Source organism: Cokeromyces recurvatus, assembly GCF_025118155.1.
Source record: "Cokeromyces recurvatus strain NRRL 2243 chromosome Unknown BX663scaffold_29, whole genome shotgun sequence".
NCBI lineage: Eukaryota > Fungi > Mucoromycota > Mucoromycetes > Mucorales > Mucoraceae > Cokeromyces > Cokeromyces recurvatus.
In genome coordinates, this window is record NW_026251415.1 from 293,816 (window position 1) to 314,369 (window position 20,554).

The 20,554-nt window shown below is 32.0% G+C and overlaps 7 protein-coding genes across 7 annotated transcripts; 4 read left to right on the forward strand and 3 right to left on the reverse strand.

The window, feature by feature from the left end:
* The first annotated feature begins 415 nt into the window (after positions 1 to 415).
* Positions 416 to 6,904, forward strand: BX663DRAFT_478272 (uncharacterized protein). Its single transcript, XM_051524297.1, has 12 exons — positions 416 to 506; positions 564 to 687; positions 740 to 1,061; positions 1,124 to 1,364; positions 1,424 to 1,485; positions 1,559 to 1,783; positions 1,849 to 4,827; positions 4,889 to 5,111; positions 5,180 to 5,387; positions 5,443 to 5,715; positions 5,784 to 6,028; positions 6,110 to 6,904. Exons 1-12 carry the CDS (start codon positions 496 to 498, stop codon positions 6,825 to 6,827), a joined length of 5,631 nt encoding a protein of 1,876 aa, XP_051379646.1. The 5' UTR covers positions 416 to 495; the 3' UTR covers positions 6,828 to 6,904.
* Positions 6,905 to 6,947: 43 nt separating this feature from the next.
* On the reverse strand, positions 6,948 to 8,915 carry BX663DRAFT_520896 (uncharacterized protein). Its single transcript, XM_051529165.1, has 5 exons — positions 8,296 to 8,915; positions 8,092 to 8,207; positions 7,902 to 7,947; positions 7,633 to 7,822; positions 6,948 to 7,556 (listed from the first exon to the last, which is right to left on the reverse strand). Exons 1-5 carry the CDS (start codon positions 8,872 to 8,874, stop codon positions 7,369 to 7,371), a joined length of 1,119 nt encoding a protein of 372 aa, XP_051379647.1. The 5' UTR covers positions 8,875 to 8,915; the 3' UTR covers positions 6,948 to 7,368.
* Positions 8,916 to 9,107: 192 nt separating this feature from the next.
* On the reverse strand, positions 9,108 to 10,899 carry BX663DRAFT_520902 (uncharacterized protein). Its single transcript, XM_051529166.1, has 8 exons — positions 10,782 to 10,899; positions 10,584 to 10,692; positions 10,447 to 10,532; positions 10,316 to 10,393; positions 9,723 to 10,255; positions 9,586 to 9,631; positions 9,375 to 9,500; positions 9,108 to 9,311 (listed from the first exon to the last, which is right to left on the reverse strand). Exons 1-8 carry the CDS (start codon positions 10,873 to 10,875, stop codon positions 9,112 to 9,114), a joined length of 1,272 nt encoding a protein of 423 aa, XP_051379648.1. The 5' UTR covers positions 10,876 to 10,899; the 3' UTR covers positions 9,108 to 9,111.
* Positions 10,900 to 11,062: 163 nt separating this feature from the next.
* On the forward strand, positions 11,063 to 13,997 carry BX663DRAFT_460021 (secretory pathway protein Sec39-domain-containing protein). The gene is made up of 2 exons (XM_051523931.1): positions 11,063 to 12,892; positions 13,012 to 13,997. The coding sequence occupies exons 1-2, from the start codon at positions 11,080 to 11,082 to the stop codon at positions 13,926 to 13,928; spliced, it is 2,730 nt and encodes a 909-aa protein (XP_051379649.1). The 5' UTR covers positions 11,063 to 11,079; the 3' UTR covers positions 13,929 to 13,997.
* A 746-nt stretch (positions 13,998 to 14,743) lies between these two features.
* BX663DRAFT_441032 (glucose-6-phosphate dehydrogenase) lies at positions 14,744 to 16,167 on the forward strand (the record flags this gene model as incomplete). The annotated part of the gene is made up of 2 exons (XM_051523430.1): positions 14,744 to 15,130; positions 15,199 to 16,167. The coding sequence occupies 2 exons, from the start codon at positions 14,744 to 14,746 to the stop codon at positions 16,165 to 16,167; spliced, it is 1,356 nt and encodes a 451-aa protein (XP_051379650.1).
* A 239-nt stretch (positions 16,168 to 16,406) lies between these two features.
* Positions 16,407 to 17,905, forward strand: BX663DRAFT_532772 (casein kinase II alpha subunit; the record flags this gene model as incomplete). Its single annotated transcript, XM_051530484.1, has 7 exons — positions 16,407 to 16,498; positions 16,668 to 16,881; positions 16,967 to 17,161; positions 17,216 to 17,380; positions 17,442 to 17,590; positions 17,660 to 17,808; positions 17,883 to 17,905. 7 exons carry the CDS (start codon positions 16,407 to 16,409, stop codon positions 17,903 to 17,905), a joined length of 987 nt encoding a protein of 328 aa, XP_051379651.1.
* A 170-nt stretch (positions 17,906 to 18,075) lies between these two features.
* On the reverse strand, positions 18,076 to 18,494 carry BX663DRAFT_418782 (uncharacterized protein; the record flags this gene model as incomplete). Its single annotated transcript, XM_051522376.1, has 2 exons — positions 18,076 to 18,173; positions 18,251 to 18,494. Coding segments are annotated over 2 exons (342 nt in total), but the record flags the coding sequence as incomplete, so codon positions are not given.
* Positions 18,495 to 20,554: the final 2,060 nt, after the last annotated feature.

Genomic DNA, 20,554 nt, shown 5'->3' on the forward strand with positions numbered 1-20,554 from the left:
TTGTTTTATTTTTATTTTCATTTTTTTTTTTTTTTTTTTTTTGATGGAGAAAAAAAATATAAAAAGCTTTTAACTTTTTACAAAACCAGGTTTTAGCTGCTTGGATATCCTATTGTAAATTATTTAAAATAGGATACACCAGGTAAACATATGTATAAATATATGCAAAGCATTTTACATGAATACAGTAATTTTATTACTGGTAAAAAGAGGCATATATCCTTTTATTTATCAATAACATGCAGAAGAAAAGTCTTCTAAAATCTAAAACTAAAAAAGCAAACTGAGTATGAACTTCACAAGAAATAAAAAATTTTAAAGCATATTTTCTAACTGTATATAAAATAATCATAATTAAAAAGCCTTCTTTTTTTTTTTTTTTTTTTTTTTTTTTTTTTTTTTTTCTTATTTTTTTAATATAACTATATATATTCATATATATAAAAAAAACACACACACACATTTGCACATACTATAAGTTGAACTGGTTATAATATGGCCACAAGGTAATAAATTCATGTTAATCGTAATGCACAATTTATTTAAATTTTGTTTTACATTAGACTCGATCGGTTGGTTTTATTATTAGACACCGGCTCAACAACTGCCGTTCGACGTACAGCTGCTCAACAGCTCGGTGAAATTCAAAAACAACACCCAGGAGAACTTTATAATCTTTTATCAAGAGTAATGGACCATTTTTTCTATATTCACTACATTACACTAACTTGTTACTTAGGTTGTTGTACATTTAAAAAGTAAAGCATGGGATACTCGTTGGGCTGCAGGTCAGGCATTAGAAGCAATAGCTGCTAATGTTCCTGTTTGGGATCCGCCCATCGATAGTCCTGATGCAATTGAAGATAACGATGTTGACCAACACAAACTACAGTTTAACCAGTTTGATCTTGCATCCGTTCTTCAACATGGCAAGCTATTATTAGGTTCGGCTGGTAAAGAATATGATATTGATTTTTCAGATATGACACCACAAGAACGATTGGAACTTCAGAGACGTAATTTAAAAGAACGTTTAGGTCTAGCAAGTCAATTTATGGATGGTAAAATAAATTATATTATTGATCAGCATCAACCATAGATTCTTACATTATATAATTTGTAGTTGATTTGGTAGAAGACGCTGATTTAGAAACAAAACACAACAAAAAGACTGTATCTAAAAGTCCTTCACCTTCACCATCTACTACTACCACTACTACCACTACCACTACCACTACTACTAATACTACTACTATTTCACCTGCTATTGCTGAAATCAATATGGCTGGGTTATCAGCTCGTGAACGAAACATGTTAAAACGTAAAATGAAATTAGAGTCAAAGATGAAGAATAAAAAAGAAAAGTAATGATTTCATTAAATTTTTTGCAACATGCTTAAAATTAATCTCCTTTTGTTGATAGAGTCCGTGTACTGGATTTGAAAGGCAAATCACCAAAATCTATTAAAGTAGAGAGTAAAGAAGGTAAATCGTGCTAAATCTATTCTTCAAAAAAAAAAAAAAAAATATGTGTTGTAAGCTAAATAGTTAATATTAGAATTCGAATTCACTGCTCAACCTCAATCAGATAAATTTGTTGTAGAAGTAAAAAAACCTGTAAATGAAAATAATCCAGATGAGGTTCAAAGAGATTGGCCATTCAAAATGATTTGTGAGCATTTATGTTTAGATTTATTTGATCCTGCTTGGGAAATTCGTCATGGAGCTGGTATAGGTTTACGTAGTATTTTAAAGGCTCATGGTAACGGTGCTGGCAAAAGACGTAAGTTTTTGTTTTTGTAATACTACTTTCTTCTTGCAACATATTACTAAATTATTAGAGTATAGTGGTAAAGGATAAAAATAAAAATGATGAACTACATAATGCATGGTTAGAGGATGTGGCAATTCGTTTACTATGTGTCTTTGCATTAGATCGATTTGCCGATTTTGTATCTGATCAAGTCGTTTGTCCTGTCCGTGAGACATGTTCACAAACATTAGGCGTTGTATTGCAATATATGACACCCAATTCTGTACAAAAAGTTCATGAAAATTTATTAAAACTCATTAACCAAGATGATCCTGCTTTTGGCGGACGCTCGATTTGGGAAGTACGACATGCAGGTTTATTAGGACTCAAATATACAGTAGCCGTCAGAAAGGATTTAGTAGAACTGTTAGTAGAAGGTACTACAGGCGCTATCATTTTAGGTTTAAGAGATCATGATGACGATGTAAGAGCCGTCAGCGCTGCTACATTATTGCCTATTACAGCTGAATTTGTACGTATGAGTTCAAAGGATCGTATTCAGATTGTCATGTCAACTTTATGGGACTGTCTTATCGATCTAAAAGATGATCTAACAGCTTCTACTGGAGCTGTCATGGATCTAATCGCAAAGATGTTTGAACAGCCGGGTGTAATGGATATGGTTCGTGAACACTGCAGTTTATCAGAACTTGTACCCCGTCTTCATCCATTTTTTAGACATACCATTGCTAGTGTTCGCATGGCCGTTTTGAATACTTTACTAACATTTATTGACTGTGGTACAGCCTCTGAATGGATTGATGAACGCGTTTATCGTCTTACGTTTCAAAACTTGATTGTGGAAGAAAAGTTAGATATTATCGAAAAGACATTAGCAGTTTGGAAAGGTCTGACGATTAGTGGTAAAGTAGAAACAGCGCTTGTATTACAGGGAACACAAAATTGGCTTGGTAGTTGGTTTGAGATTACCATGACACCTATTGGCCAGCCACTTGACACTGCATCTTACTTTTATAAACCTCCTGGAGCTTTTGGTAATGGTGGAACATTAGCCAAAACAACGTCAGCGCCTATTATCGATAGAGCTAGTAAGAGGAATAAAAGGGCAAATACAAATGTGAATGTTGGGGATGCAGAAACTCTATCTAAGGACATAGATAGAGAAGATGGACACAATTTAGATGCAGGTATGATTGCTCAAGATTTCTCATTGATTACTACCGAACAAGTGATGCGCTGTCGTGTTGCCTGTACAACTGCATTAGGTATGGCAATGAGCACCTGGCCGGACGATTCGATGGAAATGTCATATCAGGAAGTTTTATTAAACCTCTTAACTTCTCAGTGGGCGCTTAAACGACAATTAGGAGCAATGGCAGTCGAAGAATGGGCTAAAGCTGTCTTAAAAGCCCGTTACAATGTTGATCGTATCAGTCATGCTCCTCCAGATGCTATCTTAGCCACAACTCATAACTTCCCTAAATCACTCTCAAACGCCATGATTGCCAACTTGGAGAATGCTGCATCTAACACAACTGCGTTTTATTTTGAGCTTGTTCATGTCTTAAAACGTATTCGAAATGAATGTCAAAATCTTATGAATGCGTTCAATATTGAAGCAAAAGTACCAATCGAACATATTCCTACTCTTCCAATTTTAGTGCCTGGAGAGGGGCTACCAGAACAAGGACCATTATTTACAATTGAAACTGCAACTAAGGTAGTAAGTGAGACTTTTGGAGCGCTATTGGCTAAGGTGCCTCGTGCAAAAGGTCGAGCAGCCCTTATAACTGCTCTGGAAGAACGTCAACGACGTATAGTTGCTTCTATTGGCTATTTCGAAGAACTCAAACAAAAAATTGAAATCAACGTTTACGCAAGTACAGCAGGGGCAGTAGTTGAATTGGGTGTCTTACCTACGAAACTAAATCCAATTATTCGCAGCATTATGAATAGTATAAAGTATGATGAAAGCTTAGAATTACAACGACGATCAGCAGCTACTTTAACAGATTTAATTGCCTTATGCGAGCGATTTAAGGCACGTACAAACCCTAACGACAAAATAATTAAAAACCTATGTACCTTCTTATGTTCTGATACAACTGTAACACCTATTCTTCAAGAAAATCAAACGAAATTAGGTATTCTATCAGTTATTAAAGAAGATTCTGGAAAGAACTTGGTTAAGGAAGAACTCACACAAGAACAAAAGGATGCTCAACTGATGAAGCGTGGTGCTGAACTTGCTCTTAGTGAACTTTGTGATACATTTGGTGATCGTGTTTTCGATATTGTACCTAAATTAAAGGAATGTATTAGTCAGAGAATTATGGAAATTTTCCCTGAAAGTATGAGTGGTGTAGATGGTGTTGAAAAATCAGATGAAATGATTGCCAAAGATTTACAAGCAGGACAGGACGTTGTTGATTCTCTTACTATTTTAACAAACATCATTCCTTACCTTTCAGAAGGGCTTTGGGAACAAATTGTTGAAATTGTGCCTTATATATGTCGATCACTTCAGTCTTGTTATGCTGTCATTCGTAATATTAGTGCCCGCTGTCTTGCTGCCATTGCCAACGTTATAACGTCCAAGACAATGCAAATGATTGTTGACAATGTTGTGCCACAATTAGGCAACTCTTTGAACTCCTATTATCGTCAAGGTGCCTCTGAATTGGTCTATCATCTTGTTCAGCTCCTAGATACTAAGATTTTACCCTACACAATTTTCTTAATCGTGCCAATTCTAGGTCGCATGAGTGATCCTGATGAATCAGTCCGTCTTGTCTGTACTAATTGTTTTGCACTCTTGATTAAACTCGTGCCATTAGAGGCTGGTATTCCTGATCCACCAGGAATGTCTCTTGAAATGCTAGCTCATCGTGATGAAGAACGTCGTTTCTTGTCTCAATTATTGGATAGTTCCAAGGTTGAAAATTATGAAATCCCAGTTAAGATCAATGCAGAACTTCGAAAGTATCAGCAAGAAGGTGTTAATTGGTTAGCTTTCTTAAATAAATTCCATCTTCATGGTATTCTTTGTGATGGTAAATTTGTGTATTTAGCGGTTTTTTTTTCAATTAATTAAATACTAATCTGTTCATTTAGATATGGGTCTTGGTAAAACTCTTCAATCAATTTGTATACTTGCTGGAGATCATTTCCATCGAGCACAAAAGTATGCAGAAACCAATAGTCCAGAATTTATAGCTGTCCCTTCACTTGTAATTTGTCCACCTACCCTTACAGGCCATTGGTATCATGAAATTAAAAACTATTGTGATAATTTAAGACCATTATTATATACAGGCGGGCCTGCGGAAAGAAAAAAGTAAGTCTCTAATATAAACCTGAAAATCATTTAATAATGTTCCCCCCCCTTATTTTTTTTTGTAATAGATTGCGCTCTATAATTCCTAAACATGATGTAATAATTATGTCTTATGATATTATTCGTAATGATATTGACGAACTAGCACGTATTACATGGAATTATTGTATTCTGGATGAAGGACATATTATCAAGAATGGAAAAACAAAAATTACAAGAGCTATTAAGTCACTTCAATCTAATCATCGCCTTATTCTTTCTGGTACACCTATCCAAGTAAGTAAAGCTCTATTTTATAAATTTCGACTATACTCATTTTTTTTTTTTTTAGAATAATGTATTGGAATTATGGTCTTTATTTGACTTTTTAATGCCAGGATTCTTAGGCTCTGAAAAGATATTCAATGAAAGGTTTGGAAAACCTATTCTAGCGAGTAGAGATAGTAAATCATCATCTAAAGAACAAGAAGCAGGTGCACTTGCGTTAGAAGCATTACATAAACAAGTGCTTCCATTCTTATTACGTAGATTGAAAGAAGACGTATTACATGATCTTCCTCCAAAAATTATCCAAGATTATTACTGTGAGCTTAGTGATTTGCAGGTAAATAACAAATACACACAGATATGGTACAAATATGTATATACATGTATATTCATCGTTTTTTTTAGAAATCATTGTATGAAGAGTTTGCTAGATCACAAGCTAGAACATCAGTTGAGCAAGATCTTGGAGAAAAGACTAAAGGAGCTACACACATTTTCCAAGCATTACAATATCTTCGTAGATTATGTAATCATCCTTCATTAGTTGTAAGCGATAAATATCCTTACTATAAAAAAGTACAAGCATTTCTGGAAAGGACAAACACAAGTATACATAGTATTTCAAACGCACCCAAACTACAGGCTTTGAGGTAAATATATATATAGATAGATAGATATGGATATAGATATATATAAAAAAAGACTTTACTAAACTAATATTGTGTTAATAGACAACTATTAGGTGAATGTGGTATTGGTGCAACTCCATCTGCAGAATCTGAGTCTGACCCTTCAGCTATGGCTATTGGCGCAGTGAGTCAGCATCGAGCCTTAATCTTCTGTCAACTCAAGCCTATGTTAGATATTATTGAAAATGACCTATTCAAAGAACTTATGCCAACTGTGAGCTATTTGCGTTTAGATGGTTCAGTTGAAGCCAATAAACGACATGAACTTGTACAAAAATTCAATGCTGATCCATCTATTGATGTCTTATTACTTACAACCCATGTAGGTGGTTTAGGTCTAAACTTGACAGGAGCTGATACCGTCATTTTTGTGGAGCATGATTGGAATCCAATGAAGGACTTACAGGCCATGGACCGTGCCCATCGTATAGGTCAAAAAAAGGTAGTCAATGTTTATCGATTAATCACGCGTGGTACCTTAGAAGAAAAGATTATGGGCTTACAAAAGTTCAAGTTGAATATTGCTAACTCTGTTGTGAATCAACAAAATTCTGGCTTACAAAGTATGGATACAGATCAAATACTAGATCTCTTTACAGTTGGTGATGAACAGCCCAAAAAGAAGTCTAAGAATAGCGATGTGGCTACAGAAGGATTGGGATCTGCAAAAGCTATTTTGGAAGATCTTGAAGCATTATGGGATGACAAAGAATATAAAGAAGAATATAATATTGATAGTTTCATAAATAGCTTAAATTAACACACTATAATGTGTATATATAGACAATAAAAATAAAATAAAAATAAGAAAGTAAAAGTAAATAATACATAAGTATGTATAGTACTCATAAATAAAATTTATACATGTATAATAGTATGCTTATTAGTAAAGTACATTTATGATTACAGTGTTATTCAAGCTAATATGGGCGAGTATAAATTAAGCCGAATAATATGAAAAGCAGCCACTGCATATGACAAGTCTTTTTTTTTCTTCAAGTAAGGAAGTAGTAGCTCGATATTAAATACTGAAATCTCTGTCTATAATTATTTATTTATGGTGAAATCACAACTTTGTCGCACCTACTAAGCTTTAGTTTTATTTATAAAGGACTGTATGTCCCCCTTATCTACTAAAACAAATAAATTATTAATATACACTATAATAAAATAAGGAAAGGATCATAAAGAGAGAAAGAGAGAAAGAATGGTGGTGGTTAGGGTATCAAATAATTGACTTATAAACATAATAATAAATAAATTCATAAATAAATAAATAAATAAACATATAATAGCTTAATTTAAAAACTCCATTTTGGCTTTTCAATATCCTGTTGGCGTAAATGTCGAGGTGAAGAAGACCTTCTTTGTGGAGATGTAATCATAACAGGTGGAGAGGATCGTCGATATGAGTTTTTAGTTACTAATTTTATACTTGATGAACAAATATCTGAGCCACGCCTTCTTAACGTCGATGCTATGTTAGCGCCTATCAATCATCACAAGTGAGTAAGTAAATATAAAACATCGTTCATATTTATTTCCACCTAACAATAAACACTAACCTTCACTTTTATGATTATATTCATTTAGTACTCTTCCTCCTGTTTGCTTTGATTTTTGAATTAATGCAGTTTGTGCTTGTAAAATAAGATTTTCTAGCATTAGTTTTATACGTTGAAATACTTGGTCATTTGCAATCTCCTTTTCTTCTTCTGTTTGAAAATTTGAGTCATTTTTATTAAATAATAAAAGCTAAAAAAAAAAGAAAAAAAGAAAAAAAATCAAACAATATTCATTAATAATGAAGTATATATTTATGCATACTATATACCTCATCTACTTGATTGTCTGATACAGGTGTAAGAGGTCTATCATTTCTATATACATACATACATATTATATATTACAAAGAAAAAAGTAATGAAAAGAATAAGTATATTCAATAGACTTTTATCAAGAAGTTTTTTTTTTTTTTTTTTTTTTTTTTTTTTTTTTTTTTTTTTTTTTTTTTTTGTCTTTACCTTTGTTGTAATTGCTTTTGTAGTTCAGCAATTTGTACTTCTTGTTGTTTTAACTTGGCTTCCAATGTACTATTCAAAACTAATAACGATGATTTCTCTATCTCAAGATCTGCAATCTATTTATATAATAAGCACTCATATATATACACAAACAAGCCAAATATATAAATATATATGTATATACATATACACATATAAACCTACTTTACGATTTGCTCTGGCTTCATCTAACCATGCACTTTGTTCTTCAGATATTCTTCCTTTATTCACAAATTCTCCTTTACCATTCATGATGATTCCATCCTTTACTTTAGCTACAATCTTTTTAGTAGTAGTAGTCGTAGTACTAGGCATTTCATTTTCACTATCTGACGATGATAGACCATCGATACTATCATCTAAATTTTCATTATCGCTCACAATATCAGAAAATAAAGGTATAGATTTTGAAAGACTCGAATTACTTCTCGGTCTTTGTAAAAACCGATGTACACCTATAAGTGAGCCTACTGCTGCTGCTGTTGTTGTTGTTGGTTTATTATTTGAGTAGTAGTAGTAGTGGTAGCTATTTTGAAAATCAGAAGAATTTATCATCGTTGTTGGTTGTTGCACTCGAATATTATAATTACTACTGCTATTAGATAAAGTAGAGACAGTAGAAGGTGATGATGAAGAATAAGTGCTTGATGAAGAATAATCGTGTCGTTGAATTAATGGTGAAGAAGGCCTGATAATATTTAATGCCTTGGGAAATGAAATCTGCTCTTTAATAGTGGTAGACATAAAGTAGATGTGTATATATAAAAAAAAGGAAAAAAAAAAAAAAAAAAAAAAAAAGAGAGAGAGAGAGAGAGAAAGAGAGAGATTAAAAAGGAATATTTAAGTTTAATTTTCATTCGTGACACATAAGAGGATAAATAATAAAATGGCTTTCTTTTTATTTTCGCCTTTTTTCTCTTATTCCACTTGAAGATCCTGCATTGCTGCCTGCTCGTTTCTATTTACAATAATAATCAATATTTATATTCGAATATAAATATTCACTAAAATACTTACTCTTCCTGCTGTTGGTGTGCCATCTCTTGCTTTTTGTACCTTAACTTTGTACTCAACTTCAGTCTTATCAACTACTTTCTTTAGGTCAAACATATTCAAGATTGAATTTTGTAAATTTTCAAATTTTTGACAGATTTGACTTGTAGGCATTATAGGTCTAGGTCCTAATAAGTTGTATAAGTTAGAAATGTATCTGTGTACTCTAATCATTTATTCATTCATTTTACCTATGCCCATCTCATCTAATACTTTAATCACTTTAGCTTGCATAGTAGGTTTGACAATTGGTAACTTCTGACTTCTAATATAAACTCCTGGTGTAAGTTTCTCTTTCTTATTTTCATGAATTTCGGCTACCAAAAAAAAAAAAAAAAAAAAAAAAAAAAAAAAAAGAAAAAATTATGCATTTGTATTCTATCTATAAATCATATGACTTACGTGCTTTTTTACTGTCATCATGAATACTATTTGACTTCTTCTTTTTCTATTCAAAAAAAAAATGGTTCGATGTACAACAATGTAAGGTGATATATCCTCTTCCCTTTCTCTTTTACACTATTATAATCATGTATTACCTTTAATTCTGACGAAATACTAGTTGTGCCACCCGTAATTCCGATGCCTCCGGGTGATGCCAAAATTCCACCACTAGTAGGGCTGTTCAATGACGCATTTAATGGTGTACTGGGTGTAGAAGGAATTTGTTCCAACTGAAGTGAATTTAATAAACTCTCTCTTTCCTTAGAAAGTCTTGCTTCATTCATTTCAATACGTTTTGCTTCCACAAATAAGGCTTCTTCTTCTTCAATTTGTTCCTTTGTACGATTAAATAACATAATGAGGGCATTCTTTCGTTCTACTTCTTTTGATTTATCATAAGCATATTGTTGTGCTAATGAGTGTCGATCTGGTATATAATCGCCTGAAATAGGACCTTTCCCTTGTAATATTAATTTACGATTAACTGAATAAAATCGATCTTTTAGGTCTTCCATCGTTCTAGTCTTTGATTCAAAGCTATAGCGATCTTCAATCACTGGAAATCGTAAATCGTATTTGCGGCATAAATCGAATAAATAATCAGTTTCTTCTTTACTCCAATCCGTATCTATAATAGATGACTAATAAATTTTCCATATGACACGATTTTAAACACTAGCCATCTGACCTGTTAAATACTTTTCATAATCCTCATCTGTGTAATCAATAATGTCAATTACTTTATTAAATTTGGCAAAATGATAATCTACTTTGATCCATTTATTAGTATAACTTGCTAATCTGTCATATCTAACATACCATGGTTGTCTACTTCACTCGCTTTAATCCAGTGTTTTAATTCTAAATCATCAGCTCTAGCTGGATTTGTGAATGGTTGTAATATCCTATTGCAATTAAATTAGATTCACAACACATGTACTTTCATAATTACCTACCATGGCGTAGCTTTCTTCTTTGTCTGATATTTAGCTTTAAATGTTGGTTTAATGAACGCAATAGGTGGTGCACCACCAATTAATGAATATAATTCCCGACTAATGCCTTCTATAAACTTAATATTAACAATAGTTATGATCATCTTTTTTTTTTTTTTTTTTCTAAGAAAAAAAAAAGATAGAGCTACAAGTATTTACCAGGTCTTTTTTCAGCAGTAGGCTTTGGTTTCCTTTGAGATGTCTCTGTAGGAGCATCAATTTGTAAGATATCCCTAATATCGGAACTACTCATCTTGATGAATAAAAATAATAAAAAGGAAACAATTTATTTATGTAAAAAAGACCATTTTTTGTATAGTTGCAAACGATAGTCACAATCTCATGCTTAAATGTAATTATTGGTTTTATTTAAGCTGCTACTATTTTTTATTTTTATTTTTATTTTATTTTATTTTATTTTTTTTTTTTTTTTTTTTTTTGATATTTTACAATAATAATGGAACAACCAACACATCGAGATTTCCTTATTCATTTAAATCAGGGCAATTTTCAGGCTGCCGTTGATTTAGCCAACGAATTAAAACTAGATAAGGACTTGATTTATAAAACTCAATGGACAAAACGAAAAGAAGAACGCGGACCTCAGCTTCAACTTGCAGATATAGAACTTCTTAAGCTTGTGACTGATGATGTTTGGGTAGCTGGACAATGTCTTGATGTATGTCTTGATGAACCAGATGCACAAAAGGAATTGTTAACCCTGGGACACTCACGCATCTACACTCTTACTGAACCCATCTTGAAACAACTCGAAACAACTACACAACTATCAGCAAAAGAAAGGACATTCTTACGAACTCATCTTTACTTTCTTCAGTACTCTGATCGCTTGCAAACATTTACCAAGATATGGCCAAGTTTATCCCATGCCAACTCCTTTGCTAATGAATTCGCTCAGTTTCGTGATTGTAATCTGATTGCTCAAGCTATTGAATTTGCTCGATCAGAAAATAATGTGGCATTAGATGCCATCTTTATGCATCACGGTCAAACTGTCTTACCCTATCGTCTCTTCATTCTCTCTCAAATCCCTGAAACGGTTGACCCAAGTCGATTTGATCTACCCCACGTCACACACGACCACGAAGATAAATGGTTAGAAGAATCATGGCGAACTCATCAGGATATAGTAGAACAAGATTGGGTGCAACGAATGATCGAACTCGACGTGCAAGAGCAAATAGATTATTTATCAAGATTAAAGGCAGGCATTGAAGCCACTGAGTATCCAAGTTCAGCACATGTGATCGCGGACTGGTATCTTGAACGAGCTAGAGCTGCTGATAAGATAGGACTTTGTAGCACAGCTTTAGAAATATGTCGATATGCTCAAGTGATGGGTATTACGGAGATTGAATCTATTACGGTTGATTATGAATGGTTATGCAAATATGTTTATGCCTCTACCTCAGTAACCAACGACGATGAGGAAAATTATGTGGATTTAGAAAAGTTCAGAGAATTATCTAGCTATGATGTTTTAGAAGGCTTATTAAGGAATACAAATGCATCGACTATTCTGGATGATATGACGAGGTTAGCATTGCCTTGGATTGAAGTATCTAAAAGGAAAATAAAAGAGGACGACGAAGAAGAAGAAAAGGGAGAGATTTTATTATATCGTTGGTTACTTGCGCCCACCATTGTGAATAACCATCTAGATTGGCTATGCAGTATCTTTGAGATGTCAAAACCGACCATTCCAGTAGAGGATCGGATCATTAAAGACGATCTTGATTTATCTCGACTTATCTTGGCTATTGTTTATTCAAGTGGTGAGTTGATGGACTATCTTATTCGACTATTTGAATGCTTGCCCATCTTTGAACAAGTGGATGATGATGAGCCCTTGGTAGAAATGGCTCAGATTTTTCCTAAGGCTGATTCACCCTTTAATCTCTTTCTTGAGCTTCAATCGATAGGCTCTTATGGATTAACACGTATGATGGATACATTACAAAATCATTTAGGGTCAGCAGAGGTATTGGCAAGATATCATGCGAGTGTTCCACTTCGTTGGTTTCTAGAAGATCAATCATTAGAGGCACAACGACATCTTTGTATTCGTATGGCATCTCGAGCTTCTGGAGGTGTAGAATCAGGAGGTGTACAATTTGATCGAGATGATGATTGGCGTGAACTTTTAGATGATATGCTTCGTTTATGTGATCATGGACAAGGTATCTTTGGAAAATTAGATTCTACTGAAATTATAGAGATTTTCTTTAGTACCTTATTACGGTGTGGACGTAAGTTGATATCAACATATACCATAAAATTGTTAATGTGTAGTCTTAAAAAATAATTAATGGTGGGCCTTTTTATTTATTTTATTTTATTTTATTTATTTTTTTTTTTTTTTGCTTAGGTTTCCGTCTTGCTAAAGAGCTTATTTTGGGATCTAGACGAATCATTGATGTTACAAAAGCTGAAAGATTGGTTATTGATGCAGAGAGAGAATTTTTTGATAATGCAACATCTGGTAATAAACATTCAGGAAGTATGAAGCAAGCTTGGGAATGTTTGAGTATTTTACCACCTACTACAGAAATTAAAAAGGAGATGGCCTTAATTGAGGCTACACATACGTTAATATCAGAATATAAAACACAAGATCGTCCGGGTATGATCTTGATGCCAATTCAGATCCGACAGTCTAAAAACCGTCTAGAGTTGATCTCTAAATTAATCCATACTAAACAGGATATTTATCTTCGTCACGAAAAGGTCCTAGAGTTAGTACAACAACTAGGTCTAGTAGATGTATTAGCAAAAGTAAAGACCTTAAGTCTATTAGCAAGTGCGGCTTTAGTAGAGGAGGATTATCTTGAATCGTATAAACTCTGTCAACTCGCTGTAGATGCTGCTCGATCGAAACCAGCAGCCAATTCAAAAAGTTATAATGACGAGGTCAATCAGACAGCCTGGCAAATTTGTTTAAGTTTGGGTAAAGTAGATGCATTTAATGATACAAGTAGACGATTGGACGTACTATCGATGGCCATGACATTAAGCCCTGTAGAAAACATTCGTGATGTATTGGCAATTTGGAGAAAATTAGATCAACAGAAACCAAGTCAAATAGCTTTAGCTCAATTGGGTACAATTCATCATGAGAATCCTGAGGCTAAAAAGGGATGGCAAGGATTATTACAAAATGCAACGAAACAATGGAACTTGACGGATCTTTTAACAAGGGGAGGAGAACAGGAAAGCTCAGAAACTCATAATAAGAGGAAAAGAGATATTATTCGTGATGCCGTAGGTGGTTGGCTTTTTCAATAAATTCAATAGTAAACTATTAATATAAGGGAATTATAATACACATGCGAAAAAAAAAAAAAAAAAAAAAAAGGAAGGTGGCGTATCCTCTTTTCAGGGACCAGAATAAAGTTTATTCTTGTTGGTTTATATAAACAAGTCTTCGTCTAGAATAATAACTTGCTTGGAGCATTTGTATTAATAATGCGTCTTGAAGATTGATAAAGGCAATGTATATACACATACAAATATAGACATTTTTTTTTTCAAGAGTATGCTTTAATTATCATGACAACATTCTAAAATAATAATAATGAATGGTTGCTTAGTAATAGATTAGTTAATCTTTTTTTTTTATTTTTGATCAGAAAGTTATAAATGAAAAATGATGAGCTCTTTACTGCTGACAAGATTCTTAAAAGTTTTAGTCATCCTCTCCATTAAATATTTGAGTAACGTGCTTACGTAATCAACACTGATCTTGATAATAGTCGATATTTTCTTATTTATTATCTTTTCTTTTTTTTTTTTTTTTTTTCCTTCTTCGCCGAAAGAATCAAAAAAATAAAATAAAATAAAATAAAAAATAAAATGGACCCCATCGAGGAAATGCGTCAACAAGTTTGTAAAGAGCTTCATGGTTCTGTTACTATTATTGGTAAGATTGTAATGCATAGTCAGTATTTGTCTCTTACTATAAAAAATAAAAATAAAAATGTGTAGTCTTGGGCGCTTCAGGAGATTTAGCAAAGAAAAAGACTTTCCCAGCCTTATTTGGTTTATTCAAGAATGGATTTTTACCAGCCAGTACACGCATCTTTGGTTACGCACGTACTAAGATGGATCACGATCAATTTATCGAGCGTGTTACTCAATATATAAAAAGAACAAAGACAGTTGATGAAGGAGAAAGAAAATTGGAAGAATTTAAAAAGATTTTAACTTATTTACCAGGACACTATGATGAAGATGCTTCGTTTATCAAGTTGGATGAGGCTATTCATGAAAGTGAAGAAGAACGAGGGATTGAGATGGGCAAGAGGCATCGTGTCTTCTATATGGCCCTACCTCCATCTGTCTTTATTCCTGTTGCAAAAGGTTTAAAGAAAAACGTCTATGCTAAAGAAGGTCTTAATCGTATTGTGATTGAAAAGCCATTTGGTCAAGATAGTGCATCCTCTGCTCATCTTGCAAAGGAATTAGCCACTTGTTTTACAGAAGAAGAAGTAAGTGACCACAAGACTTTCTCACAAAACACACAAAAAAAGGCTAACCTGTTCTATTGTTATTATAGACTTTCCGTATTGATCATTACCTTGGGAAAGAAATGGTGAAAAATGTCATGATGGTTCGATTTGCAAATATTTTCTTTTCTCAAATTTGGAATCGTATGAATATTGATAACATTCAAATTACGTTTAAAGAACCTTTCGGAACAGAAGGACGTGGTGGTTATTTTGATGAATTTGGCATCATTCGTGATGTGATTCAAAATCATTTATTACAAGTATTATCTTTGATTGCAATGGAACGACCTGTTGGTACAGATGCTGAATCCATACGTGATGAAAAAGTAAAGGTGCTCAAGTGTATTTCACCCATTTCGATTGATGATGTACTTCTTGGACAATATGTAGGTGCTAATGGGAAGCCTGGTTATCTTGAAGATGATACAATCAAAAATAAAGATAGTTTAACACCTACATTTGCTGCTTTAGTCTTACATGTTCAAAATGAACGTTGGGAGGGTGTTCCGTTTATCTTAAAGGCAGGCAAGGCTTTAAATGAAGCAAAAGTCGAGGTTCGTATTCAATTCCGTAATGTGGCTGGTAATCTCTACAAGAACGCTGCTCGTAATGAGCTTGTTATGAGAGTTCAACCGGATGAAGCAGTTTACATCAAGTTTAACAACAAACAACCTGGCCTTTCATATCAAACTATTCAAACTGAACTTGATTTGACCTATCATAGTCGATACTCTGATTTATCTATTCCTGATGCTTATGAATCTTTAATTTTAGATGTCTTGAGAAATGATCATAGTAACTTTGTTCGAGATGATGAATTAGAAGCTGCCTGGAAGATTTTCACACCACTACTGCATAAAATCGATGCACACGATAAAGATATTCATATCACAAACTATGAATATGGTTCAAGAGGTCCAATGGAATTAGATGCATTTGTAAAAAAGTATGGATATGATCGTTCTAACATTAATTATAATTGGCCAATTCAAAGTGTTGCACCTCAAAAGAATTAAATAAAGACTATATCTATTTAATTATTTTAAAACATTCAAAAAAAAAAAAAAAAAAAAAAAAAAAAAAAAAAAAAAAAAGCCTTCAAAATTTATTAGGTAGATAATGCGAATGTAATTGGTGTAAATAAATAAATAAAAAAAAAAAAAAAAAAAAAAATTTACAACAAAATTCTTTTTTATTTCATTTTATTTTACTTTTTAATTCTTTTTTAATTTTTTTTTTTTTAAGGGGAGGGGAAATGTCTGATAGCATTGCAAAGACATACCCTTATGCAAATACAAATAAGCCAAAAGAATACTATGATTATGAATCACTTCAAGTAACTTGGGGGTAATATACTTGATCTTTTAAAAAGAAAAAAAAAAAAAAAAAAAAAAAAAAAAAAAAAAAAAAAAAAGAGAGAGAGAGAGAGAGAGAAAGAGAGAGAAAAAAGAGAGAAAAAGAGAGAAAGAGGGAATAGATTACAATAATTAAACAATCTATTCTATTAAATTCTCAGATCTCAAGACTATTACGAAATTACTAAAAAGATTGGTCGAGGCAAATATTCAGAAGTATTTCTAGGGGTCAATGCTTTAAATCAACAAAAATGTGTCATCAAAGTTTTAAAGCCTGTTAAAAAGAAGAAGATTAAGAGAGAGATTAAGATTTTACAAAACTTGACAGGTGGGCCTAATATTGTTAGTTTATTAGATGTCGTTCGTGACCCTGAGGTATATTTATATATTTATTTAAAAAAAAAAAAAAAATTAAGGGGAGAGATGATTACTAAACTTTGATTTTTTATTTATTTATTAGTCTAGAGTGCCTTGTTTGATTTTTGAAAGTGTTAACAATATTGACTTTAGAGTATTATATCCTACTTTTACTGATTATGATATTCGATTTTATATGTATGAACTTTTAAAAGCACTTGACTATTGTCATTCCATGGGCATTATGCATCGTGATGTTAAACCACATAATGTGATGATTGATCATGAAAAGAAACAGGTACGAGAGAGAGAATAAATAAATTGTACTCACTCACTCATTTATATGTTCTAGATCCGATTAATTGATTGGGGTTTGGCTGATTTCTATCATCCAGGAGAGAAATATAATGTTAGAGTAGCTTCTCGTTGCTTTAAAGGACCTGAATTATTAGTTGACTTTCACTATTATGATTATAGTTTAGATTTATGGAGTTTTGGATGCATGCTTGCTGGCATGGTAATAAATATAAAATAGATATATGCATGTATATGTATTTCTTATCATTCATTCATTATAGATATTCCGTAAGGAACCTTTCTTTTGTGGTGCTGATAACTATGATCAGTTAGTCAAGATTGCAAAAGTACTCGGTACAGATAAATTACATGAATATTTAAAGAAGTATGATTTGAAATTACATCCACATATTCAAAAAGTATTGGGAAAGTAAGTTGGTTATAAAAGAGAAAAGATGTGATTATATAAAATTAAATTAAATTAAATTACTCTTCATAGATATCCTGTCAAGCCTTGGAACAAGTTTATTACAAATGAAAATCAAAAATATATGTCAAATGAAGTATTTGATTTATTAGATAATTTGTTATGCTATGATCATCAAGATAGACTTACTGCAAAAGAAGCAATGAATCATCCTTATTTTGGTAAATGAACTATATTTTTTTTTTTTTTTGATAGGAAGGTCGAACTAACTAAGTTGTATATAAAATATGTGTAGCTCCTATTCATCAACAAAAATAATAAACATAGTAAATAAAATAATAATGAAAAAGGAAAAGAGGTTAAATAACGATGTACAAATTATATGAGGACCCCCCCCTTTTTTTTTATTATTATTATTTGATTCTTTTTTTTTAATCTTTTTGTTCGAAAAAGGGCTTTGATCTTCTTCGAACTTTCTTCATTCTCATTCCAATCCAAGCTTTTTTTCTTCTTCTTCCTGGATGAGGTGCGCCTTCTACTATCTTTCTTTCTAATACAAATGCGCCTTCAGAAGAGACAACAATACCTTTTGTATGGTATGGTATGGTATGTTATGTTAGGAATGTACACAGTCGTGATAAATAGATAAAAGCATACGATTACCTTGAACCATATCAGCCATACAATATCCACCAAGATTAGCTTGCCAAAAATAAAAATCAGCAATAGCAGAACCTACATTAAATGAATTCTCTAAATCACGTTGATGTTTAAGGGTTAAAGGATGAAAATTTTGATCTCTGATAACACCCCATTCTGGATGATATTGTTTTGTAGGGTCCAAGATAGGTGGAGGAGGAGCTATAGCAGGATTAGTAGTATTGATGGTAGGTAATAGTGTTGAACTTATAGAAGAAGTTGTATTTATCTTGTTGGATGGATTAGTAGTAGTAGTAGACGTAGAAGATTCAACTGCCTGCAGTGGCATCTCTACAGTTAAAGATGAAGAAGTCACTGTTGTATTTGTATTAGTGTTAGATTGATGATAGTCCAAGACTGTAGAATGTTGTGTTGACCAACGTAGCATATCATTGTTGAATATCATATGTTCCTCATTTTCACCTCTATCATCGTATGTCATTTTTTTTTCTTTTTACTTTATTTTTTTTTTAAGTAAGAAAGAAGGAAAGAAAGAAAAAAAAAAGAAAGGAAGAAAGGAAGAAAGGAAGGAAAAAAAAAAAAAAAAGTAAATGTATTTCTTTCTTCTTTTTTTAGACATATAAAAAAAAAAAAAAAAAAAAGAGCCGTATTATATGTTGAGAAAGACAAGTTTTAAATTGCTTATGTTTAGTATAATGAAGGGAGGGAAGAAAGGGACAATAAGGAGCTATATAATAAAAGGCGCACGTTGCTGTATACTTTACAAAGTAAATCCTATATCCTCACTCACACTCACTCACTCACCCCTTTTTATGTATATTAAAATTAATAAACTGCATGCATGCATATATAACTTGTTTTAAACATGTACAATCACTTTTATATTTAACCCTTAAAATTCATGCTATTTTTGAAACAAAGAATCCCTTAACATCCTTTCTTTCTTGAAAGGTTATTAAAACACGTAATAATTTTATTTTATTTTTTTTGAAACGGTAAGTTGGATGTATCATTACTTTTTTTTTTTTTGGCTTGTGTCTATCTTGTCCAACGAAAGAAAGAAAAAAAAAGGCATCAATGATGGATAAGTTGAAGTTTATATGATTAAATCATAGACTGAATAAAAGTAATTAAAAAGGAGAAGAGAGAGGGAGGAAAGCATAAAAATACTTATTGTGTACAGTAATTATCAAGGAAATGTTTCCAAATACAGTAAAATAGGAATTTCGTTTTTGATGAATTACTATCTTTAAAAAATGTGTCATACCTGTGAACCCTCCATTAAGAAATAGTATAGTAAACACTATACACTGTGCTACAATGTGCTAGACATAAAGTCAAACTTTGATTTTATTTTATTCAAGGATTCCGTTTTCCGAGAATATATTTGCAAGCATCTTCACTCACTTACTGGGAGAAGGACTAAAGAGATTTATTCTAACTACCATCTTTACATTAAAATCAACTGTTGATTCCATTCATTTTGCTATAAACTTCAGTCCAAAGTTATGTTATTGTTTGATTTTTTATAACGCCTCACCTAAATCATTCGACCTTTTTTTTATTTATTTATTTATTTTTTGTTGTTTTAGAACAGAGTTTAGCTTAATTCTTACTGCTCAATTAAGTCATTGCTTCTATCATAAAAAAAAGAAACTCATGTTGAACAAAAACTCTCTTTCTATACAACAGTAAAAAGGAGATAGTTAACAAGATTATATTCTTTGAATGCCTTGCAAATCTTCCCTGGTATAGAAATAGATCTATATTTATGCGTTATACAAAGCCAATTATGGATCAGCAACAACAAGATTGATTTTATCGCGTACCTTGGAGGAGTTTTTTTTTTTTTTTTCTATAATTATCTTTCAATTAAAGGAAAAAGATAATTCTGGAAGTATTCCCAAGTCTAAAATAGAATCTTAAAAAAAAACAAAATTACCTTGACCAAAAAAAATAAAAATAAAATACCAAGTCCCTCAATAACTTTATTGTATCTGTTTGAATAGATGGAAACTACCTATTTCACAAAATAGACGGAACTCTTTTAAATATAGAACACAAAGCTCCTCACGGGACCAAAAAAAAAAAAAAATAAATAAATAAAAATAAAAATAAAATAAAACATAAAATTTGATAGGTTACAAAACTTTAGAATTGACATTTGGATCGGCCAACCAACAGATGAATAATAATAACAAACATCTTTTATGAGGCAAAAAAAAAAATCCTGCTTTATTGAAGAAAATAAAAAAAAAAAATCAACAACAAAGTATCTAAAATAATAATGTCTTTTTTTTTTTTTCT

Coding starts and splice junctions, on each gene's coding strand:
- BX663DRAFT_520902 (XM_051529166.1), bottom strand. CDS start 10,875: ATGAGTAGTTCCGATATTAGGGATATCTTACAAATTGATGCTCCTACA. Junction 10,533..10,583: donor AAGAAGAAAGCTACGCCATG/GTAGGTAATTAT, acceptor TAATTGCAATAG/GATATTACAACCATTCACAA. Junction 9,632..9,722: donor GTATTTCGTCAGAATTAAAG/GTAATACATGAT, acceptor TTTTTTGAATAG/AAAAAGAAGAAGTCAAATAG.
- BX663DRAFT_520896 (XM_051529165.1), bottom strand. CDS start 8,874: ATGTCTACCACTATTAAAGAGCAGATTTCATTTCCCAAGGCATTAAAT. Junction 7,948..8,091: donor CAAAAGCAATTACAACAAAG/GTAAAGACAAAA, acceptor GTATGTATATAG/AAATGATAGACCTCTTACAC. Junction 7,557..7,632: donor ATATAATCATAAAAGTGAAG/GTTAGTGTTTAT, acceptor GATGATTGATAG/GCGCTAACATAGCATCGACG.
- BX663DRAFT_478272 (XM_051524297.1), top strand. Junction 1,365..1,423: donor ATGAAGAATAAAAAAGAAAA/GTAATGATTTCA, acceptor TTTTGTTGATAG/AGTCCGTGTACTGGATTTGA. Junction 1,486..1,558: donor TAAAGTAGAGAGTAAAGAAG/GTAAATCGTGCT, acceptor AGTTAATATTAG/AATTCGAATTCACTGCTCAA.
- BX663DRAFT_460021 (XM_051523931.1), top strand. CDS start 11,080: ATGGAACAACCAACACATCGAGATTTCCTTATTCATTTAAATCAGGGC. Junction 12,893..13,011: donor TACCTTATTACGGTGTGGAC/GTAAGTTGATAT, acceptor TTTTTTGCTTAG/GTTTCCGTCTTGCTAAAGAG.